General features: G+C 33.3%; 1 protein-coding gene across 2 annotated transcripts; it reads left to right on the top strand.

Moving 5' to 3' along the window:
* LOC109709286 (putative disease resistance protein RGA3) lies at positions 1,726-5,684 on the top strand. 2 transcript variants are annotated; one of them, XM_020231445.1, is made up of 2 exons: positions 1,726-1,901; positions 2,258-5,684. In XM_020231445.1, the coding sequence occupies exon 2, from the start codon at positions 2,335-2,337 to the stop codon at positions 5,479-5,481; it is 3,147 nt and encodes a 1,048-aa protein (XP_020087034.1). In that variant the 5' UTR covers positions 1,726-1,901; positions 2,258-2,334; the 3' UTR covers positions 5,482-5,684. The 2 variants fall into 2 exon arrangements, with proteins under 2 accessions (XP_020087034.1, XP_020087033.1); XM_020231444.1 differs by lacking the exon at positions 1,726-1,901 and adding an exon at positions 1,934-2,036.

The raw sequence follows: 9,140 nt of genomic DNA, 5'->3' as shown, positions 1-9,140 counted from the left end.
CGGACGTCCTGAACTCGCTGCTGGACAGACTGAGGGACCGAATCACAAACGAGTTTGGTCAGCTGATGGACGTCGGCGCCGAGTTGAAGAAGCTGGCGGGCACCCTCTCCGCCATCCGCGACGTGATCGAGGATGCGGAGGGGAGGCAAGTGCAGGAGAGAGCTCTCAGAGGGTGGCTGCGACGCCTCAAAGATGTGGCCTACGATATTGACGATCTGCTGGACGAGGACTTGGCCAAGAACCGGAAGAGGAGTTTAACTGATCCGGAAAGCAGTACTACTAGCTGGATGAGTTTAATTTTTTGGACGAATAATAATAAAATTTAATTTTTTGCACGAAACTTGTGTCGCCTAAAAATTTTTATTATGTCGCCTAAAAGTTTTTATTAGTATGTGTTTATTTACAAATATTTTTATTTATCCATATATATATTATTTATTTATTTATTTATTTATTATTGTTAATTTGTGGGTAATTCTATTCCTCACCAACTGCTGCAGTTGGAACTGCAGCTAATTTGAATGTAGTTCCAACTATAGCATTTGAACATTTTTGTGCAGTTGTAACTGCAGCAGTTGGACTCAACTGCATTAAACCAAATACAGGAATTGAGGTTGCATGTATTTATAACTACAGTGCAGTTGCAAATACGTGCAACCAAACAGCCTCTAAATGTAGGTTATTTATGAATTTAAAAGGGTGTTTACAAAATTATATATGATTTTATAGCTAATTAAATATTTTAAGATGGTAATAACAATAGGAGTAAAGTTGGAATTTTATTTGTTGTTTATTTAAAATTGATGGTAAGTTAGTGTAAAGGTTATTTTTGAAATTTCCTCTCCTTTGGAATATTATTTATAATTGTTTTTTCAGAAAAATGAACAAGGGAAAAACAAAAAGAAATTTTAAATAAGTAAAGAGAAAATGTTCCTATTTATTAGTCTAAATAGACTTAAAAGAACCAAAGATTAAGAAGTTCATGCTTCCCGGATACCCGCAGGTACCCGGTTAATTACGCCCTCTCGCTATATTCGGGCTACCTCCGATTAAGCTGGCCATGATTAGAATATCCCCCTTCCAATTAATTAGGTGAAAATGGTAATTAGTAAAGTAGTCAAATTGAAAACTTAACCTAGTTGGGAGATCAAAATATGAAGCAACAAAAACCAAAATTTAAGACTAAGGGGATATACAGTTTTTTTTTTTTATTTACCGGATACTATTGTCTTTAAAATTGATATTAATTAATCTTTTTTTTATAAAATTTGAAAGGCTGGACAATCATTACCTGTGTCAACTCGGGGGCCAAATAAGATATTAGATTACGAGTAAAAAAAAACTATAAAAAAAAACTAATCATAGTTGCATAAAATCACAATTTAATTATACTAGTTTGATAAAAAACTTGGTATATGCGGTCACCTTGATATAATGGGACATGTGAAAGGTTAATCAAAATAGTAATATAGTTATATGCACCCCCATCATAGAGGGTTTATGCTCCTGATAATTTGTTAAAAGTGAGGATTTATTATTATTATTATTATTTTTTAAAAAAAAGCAAAATATTTAAATAAAATTAGTAACAAAAGGAGTAACAGTAACAAAAGAGTCACATGCGTTTCCTGAATAGAGTTAATATTGCATGTAACTAACAAAGCTCGCCAAATTATGATCCCAAATGTGATTCAACAGAAAATTAATTTTAAAAAGCCACTTAGGATGCCTAGTTTGGGGTACACTTGCATGTACTCAAAACAAACGGTGCTCTACTCCTAGCCTTCGTCTTTGCTTCCAGGCGGGCGCCCCCCCCTTGTTGGATGGTGGCGTTGTCGTCGGCGGCGGCGGCGATAGTTATTGAGGAAGTCCTAATCAAATATTGCGGAAGGAGTACGCAGGTTGGTTTGGTCAAACTGAAAATGCCCTTTGGCTACCCTTTTATTTTTCTTGTGAGAATGATGATGCTTCGCCGCCTTCCATTTTCCTTCTTTCATGAATGACTTTTTATATTCTCAGGCCAATCACCCCCACAAGTAAAGTCTTTTTTACAGAACAAAATTGGCCTCCATTCCTGCTTTCCTTTTGTCTTATTCGAGCTTAATTTCGTTCAATTTGACCATTCTAGTTTTACATAGTTACTCTGAAGTAGAAAATTGGTCTCCTCTCCTCTTTTCGTTTAGTCTTATTCATCTTAGTTTCATTCAGTTTTTGATCGATCAATTGATTGATTACATCAAAAAAAAAAAAATGGCAGACGTAGTAGCTTCCGGTGTCCTGAGTTCGCTGGTCGACAGACTGAGAGAACGAATCACAGGCGAGTTTGGTCAAGTAATGGACGTCGGCGCCGAGCTGAAGAAGCTGGAGGGCACCCTCTCCACCATCTGCGACGTGCTCGAGGATGCGGAGGGGAGGCAAGTGCAGGAGAGAGCTCTCAGAGGGTGGCTGGGACGCATCAAAGATGTGGCCTACGATATCGACGATCTGCTGGACGAGGACTTCGCCAAGAACTGGAAGAGGAGTTTAACTGATCCGGAAAGCAGTACTACTAGCTGGATGAAGGGAACGGTAAGTAGAGTGCTATCATTGCCTAACTCAGTTATGTTTCAGTTAAAGATAGCTAGGGAGATAAGGGAAATAAGGGAGAGACTAGATGAGCTTGCAGAGGAGAGATCTAAGTTTCATTTGCAAGAGAGATGTGTAGTAACATGCTGTAGGCAAGAGAATGTGGTGAGAGAAGAAACTAGCTCCTTCGTAATTGAATCGGAAGTTTATGGTAGGGAAGAAGATAAGAAAAAGATCATCGAATTTCTTGTGGACACACCTGGAGGTGATCTCGGGATTATAGCAATTGTTGGGATGGGAGGGCTCGGTAAGACGACACTCGCGCAATTAGTCTATAATGATCGACAAATAAGCGATCACTTTGAGAAGAGAATATGGGTGTGTGTTTCTGATGATTTTGACCATAAAAGGCTTGTCAGATCGATAATAGAGCATACAACGGGAAATGCTTGTGATCTCACAAGCATGGCGTCGATGCAGTCTAAACTAAAACAGGAGCTTGAGAAAAAAATATTTTTGCTCGTGCTGGATGATGTGTGGAATGAAAATTATGAGAAGTGGGACAAATTTAGGACTTTGCTAACTATTGGTGCGACCGAAAGTAAAATTATAGTGACCACCCGTAGTAGTAGAGTTGCCTCAGTAATGGCCACGGTGGAGCCACACTTTTTGAAGACTTTATCTGAGGATGATTGTTGGTTGTTGTTTGAGAGAAGAGCATTTGGGATAGGTGCTTGTGAGAAGACCGCAAACTTAGTTACCATTGGAAAGGAGATTGTGAAAAAATGTGGTGGTGTCCCGCTGGCAGCGAAGGTTTTAGGTAGCTTGATGCGCTCTAAGAGAAGGGAAAGTGAGTGGTTGGCTGTTCGGGACAATGATAGTTGGAAGTTAGAAGAGAATGAGATTTTACCAGCTCTAAGGTTGAGTTATAATCATTTGCCGTCGCACCTGAAGCAATGCTTTGCATATTGCTCCATATTTCCAAAGGATACTATTATAATAATTAAGGACCTGATCCAACTTTGGATTGCTGAAGGATTTGTTCGGTCACTCAACGAGAGTATGGAATTGGAAGACGTGGGTTACCAATATATTGAAGAGCTATTATCGAGATCACTTTTCGAGGAACCTAGGCATATGATAGGTGCCGTCGTGATTCATGATCTTGTTCATGATCTCGCTCAATTTGTTTCAGGTGAAGAATGTTCAAGCATCGGCAAAGTTGTCAATAGAAGAGACATATATCCTTCGACACGTTATTCATCTTTTATCTACACAATAGAGATAATACCATCGGTTTTAGAGATTGTCAATAAAGCCAAAAAGTTGAGAACCTTTTACTTCCTCAAATCACATCCTTTTGTGCAGATAGGAAAGGAAGATATGATGCTAAAGATTCTTCAAACTGTTTTCTCTAGTATGAAGCTTCTAAGAGCACTTTATCTTAAATACTACCCTATCAAAGAATTGCCAAATTCAATTAGTAATCTTAGACACCTAAGGTATCTCAATTTGTCATACACAAACCTTGAAATACTGCCACAATCTATTGGTTTCTTGCAGAATCTGCAAGTTTTGGACCTACAAGGATGTCGATTTTTAAAAGAATTACCAGACTCCATTGGCAATCTCTCTAATCTACTTGCACTGAATCTTGAATATTGCACAAGCTTTGTCTTCCTACCAAATTCCATTGGTCATTTAAAGAGTTTGCAGACCTTAAACCTCGCAAATACCAGAATAAAAAGGTTTCCCGAAAGCATATGTTGCCTCTCAGATCTTCGATCAATTAATCTAGGACACTGTCTCTTTCTACGCAAGCTCTCAGAGAACAAGAAGAACGCGAAAAATCTCACATGTCTTCGCACAGGTCATTGCCATAGATTAACGTGCATGCCTGCTGGACTTACACAGCCAAGCTACTTTCGGGACCTACTGCTCTTTGATGTCTACGAAAAGAGAGAGTGCGGCCTCAAGGAGCTCAACAGACTTAATCTTGAAGGCATCCTATTGATTACTAGCCTAGAAAATGTGAAGAATTTCCAGCAGGCTAGAGAGGCTAACTTAATAGAAATGGATGGCCTTAATGCACTATCATTAGCATGGGACTTGGATACTTACAAGAAGCAAATGGAAGCCTGCGTGCGCACTGAGGTAGAAGGAAAAGCCAGGCAAGGTCTTATCAATTCACTTGGGGTAGCCGAAGAAGTCCTCAACGGCCTCCAACCGCACGAAAATTTGACCCTATTGGGGATATATCGCTACCCGGGCAAAATTTTTCCGAAATGGTTGGAGTCCAGTCTTCCAAATCTTGTTTTGCTTCACTTATCTTTTTGTTTCAGATGTAAGGCCCTCCCAAGAACAAGTCAATTGCATAACCTAGAGACACTTTCTCTCGAGAAGCTTCCTGTTGTCAAGTCTCTTCCGTCGCTTGGGCAGTTGCCTGCTCTTAAAGTCCTGCATCTCGTTTCTCTCCTAGCAGTCACGAGCCTGGACTCAGAGTTCTATGGTGCAGGTGATGATGCATTCCCAGTATTGGAGAACTTGAGATTAGAACACATGCCCAAGTTAGAGGGGTGGTGTGAAGCGTCAGCAGCGCAACGATCTTTTCCTCGTTTGTCGGAGTTGAGGCTACTAGACTGCCCAAAACTGAAAGAATTGCCCTCATCTTTTCCATCCGTCGAGCAGCTATATTTGTGCGCTAACAGTGAGCTGCTGCTATCTTCTCTGCCGCGCTGCGCATTTCCAAATCTCAAGATTGTGCACTTGGCAAGTTCTGACGACCCTGCTCGACCATCTGTTCTACAAACTCTTGCGGAGCGCATAACATTCGTAAAATGTCTGAACTTCTACTGGTGGGATCCCATGGACGCTGATGATCTAGACTTCATTAGGCGCATTTCGGAATTCCGGTAGCCTTTTGATTTGGAATATTGTACTACTTATATTGGTCTCAAGCAAAAAAAAAGAAAAAGAAAAAAAGGCAATCAATACAATGGCCATAAAAGAAATTAAGAAAATGTGTTGATGTTTGCTGGTCAGAATGTTTGTTCTTCTGCAAGTTTCTATTTTATGACTTTGTATTTAGTAAATGTGTTTTAGTGGGTACTTTTCTAATACTAGTCCAATCATTGCTCATTTTCTATAGTGTTATATTAACTATATCCGATTGTATGGAATGTCCGGCCAACTTGAAATAAAAAACTCTTGCAGTTTCGCCTACACCGTAATTTACTTCATCCGCAAATAAAACCATCAAATTTACGTAGGGGCTGTTTGATTTCACATAAAACTATAAGAAAAATTTCAGTAAAAAATAATTTTCGGAGAATAATAAGTTTTACATTGCGTTTAATTTGTAGGAAAAAAAATAGATTTCTATTACGATTGTTTGGTTGAAAAGTAAAAAATATATATATATATATAAATAAAAACAATTATATATACTTTTTTATTTTTTGTATTATATAATTATTGATATATAATAATTATCATGTTACATACATTAGTATTATAATTTATATTTATAAATAAAATATATTTAAAATATATTATACTATAAATATTTAATATAATATATAATAGTATATATAATCGATACTATAAAATTAATTACTATATAATTAATAAATAATATTTATAAATAAAATATTGTATAATTTATATATATAGTAAAAATTATATATATATATATATTATATATCAATACACGTATTTCAAATTTCGGTCGGTCAATAAACCCATTTTCTTAGTTAGAAAAAAAAATTGGTTCCTCTTTTTTTATGGAAAATAAGTAATGTAATGAAACAAACTTTTAATTTCTCTTTATCTCTAAAATAAAAAAAATTTATACTTATCCAAATTTTTACCAATTAGAGAATATCTACTGTGAATTGATAAATAGATCTATATCTCCAATAACTACTAATATTATAATTATGAAATCAAAATAAATTTAAAATTTTGAGTTTCGTTCATAAATTTAAATGTGAATTTATTAATTTAATATTTTTAATTAATTCAAATTTTGAATCAAGATCAAATTCAATAAAAATTTGCTTGTTATGAAATACATATGAAAAATATTTACAGTATAACTAAATTAAAAATACATAATTCTTATTTAGAAATAAACTAAAGTATGAAAAAAAATTAAATAATAAATAGACATATACCACTAATAATAATTTAAATTTAAAATATAAATATAAATTTAATTTAATTAAATTTGATGTATATCGCATGTGCACTATAACTACTCTATACTAAATATAAGAGCCTGTATTTCAAATTTCGGTCTATCGACAGACTCTTTATTTGGCAGANATTTTAATTTGAAATTTGTTTAATTTTTTTATCTCTAAAATAGAAAAAAATTCATGCGTATCTAATTTTTTACCAGAATATCTACTGTAAACATATATTTCAATTCAAAATTTAAAATTAATTTAAAATATTAAATTTTGGAACTATGTACATATTGCAATGGAATAACTTAAAAGATAGATTGATTAATAAATTTGTAAATCATATTTTTGAATCAATATGATGTACAAATTTATGATCAATTTGTTAAAAAAAAATTTAAACTCATCAATAAATTAAAAATATTTGAAATAAAAATGAATGGTTATGATTAATCTGTTAAAAAATAGCTCTTTTATCGATCTATTCACATTAAAAATTAAATTTGAGTTTAAATCGTGAATTAAATTTAATGTTTGATTTTTGATATCAAAATTGAATTAACAATTAAAAAAATTTAATTATATAATTGATAAAATCTATATCTATTTCTATATTTATCTATCTACACTATATATAAAAGCACGTATTTCAAATTTCGGTTTATCGACATACCAATTTTTTGGCGGAAAAAAAAAATGATTCTTCTTTCCTCACGTAAAATAAATAAAGTAATGAAACAAACATTTAATTTCTCTTTATCTCCAAAATAGAAACAAAAATATTTATCCAAATTTTTGCCAACCGAAAGATATCTATTGTAAATTTATATTTTAATTCAAAGTTTATTAAATTTTTTTATCTCTAGAATAGAAAAAAATTCATGCTTATCCAAATTTTTGCCAGAATATCTATTATAAATCTATATTTCAACTCAAAATTTAAAATTATTTAAAATTTTAAATTTTGAAACTATCAACATATTACAATGGAAATAGTTTAAAAGATAGATTGGTTAATAAATTTGTAAATCATATTTTTGGAATAATATGGTGTACAAATTTATAATCAATTTGTAAAAAGTTATCTCAAATAAGAACGAAACGGTTATGATCAATTTTTTTTAAAAAAATATTTATACCAATCTATAAATTCAATTCTATGAATGGTTATGATCAATTAATAAAAAATATTTGAAATAAAAATGAACAGTTATGATCAATCTATTAAAAAATAGCACTTTTATTCTTCTATTTTATATTAAAATTTAAATTTGAGTTTAAATCGTAAATTAAATTAAATTTTTAATTTTTGATATTAAATCTATCCATCTATTTTACATTAAAATTTAAATTTGAGTTTAAATTGTGAATTAAATTTACTTTTGATTTTTGATATCAAACTTGAATTAACAATTAAAAAATTTAATTATATAATGGATCAAAATTAAATTTTAAATTTTGAAAGAAATGTCAATTAAATTTTTATACTTTTAGTTTAAAACACTTACTTAAATTTTAGATTTATTAGATATCCAAAAATATATAAAAATATTTAATGTATATAAAGAAAAGAATAATATAGGATATTGTAGATATTTTCTAATAAAATATAATATATAAATTTACAGAATATTTTATTTTAAATGTTGAATAAATATGATTTATAAATTTTTTATTGATTTAAAAATATATTAAAATAATTATTATATATGTGCATTTGTACGTACACTCAACTAGTATATATAAATGAGAGAAATAAGTCCACCGTGAACCTTTCTCACACGGTCCACTAGGTGGAGCAGACCTCGTGAACTGTGTGCTTTTGTTGCGCATGCTCAACGCCGCGTGTTTCCTCTCAAAGCAAGGGGAAACAAAAACCCTCATTCTCTTTATAATATGTAAAAAAGAATTCGAGAAAATATTTTTACGAGTAATGAAACACGGGAATTTGACTTTTCAAATGAAAAAAATTTCGGGGTGTGTGACACCCCAATAATCCCACATCGGATGGAAATGGGGTTGTCATTGGGTTTATAAGAGACTTAGACACTAGTAATAATAACTGGGCTTAAGCATTTTGGGCCGGTTGTTGGGCCCAACGAGTTATTGTTGCTAGTGGGCTGGGTCGTTACATTTGGTATCAGAGCCGGTTCACCAGCTGGACATGTGTGGCGAGTCTCGGCTGAGCCAGGGTCTGGATGACGGGCTAGCGAGACGAGTCTCACATCGCTTGGTGATCTTGGACTGTGTGTGTGTGATTGGACTGACGAGGACGTCAGGGCCTTAACGGTAACTGAGCTTAAGCATTTTGGCCGGTTGTTGGGCCCAACGAGTTATTGTTGCTAGTGGGCTGGATCGTTACAGGATGATTTTATTCGGAACCAAATA

The sequence above is a fragment of the Ananas comosus genome, linkage group 4 (assembly GCF_001540865.1).
Source record: "Ananas comosus cultivar F153 linkage group 4, ASM154086v1, whole genome shotgun sequence".
NCBI lineage: Eukaryota > Viridiplantae > Streptophyta > Magnoliopsida > Poales > Bromeliaceae > Ananas > Ananas comosus.
The sequence above is the reverse complement of the archived record's forward strand: the minus strand, read 5'-3'. Positions and strand labels throughout refer to the sequence as shown.

Coding starts and splice junctions, on each gene's coding strand:
- LOC109709286 (XM_020231444.1), top strand. CDS start 2,000: ATGACTTTTTATATTCTCAGGCCAATCACCCCCACAA. Junction 2,037..2,257: donor CAGGCCAATCACCCCCACAA/GTAAAGTCTTTT, acceptor AAAAAATGGCAG/ACGTAGTAGCTTCCGGTGTC.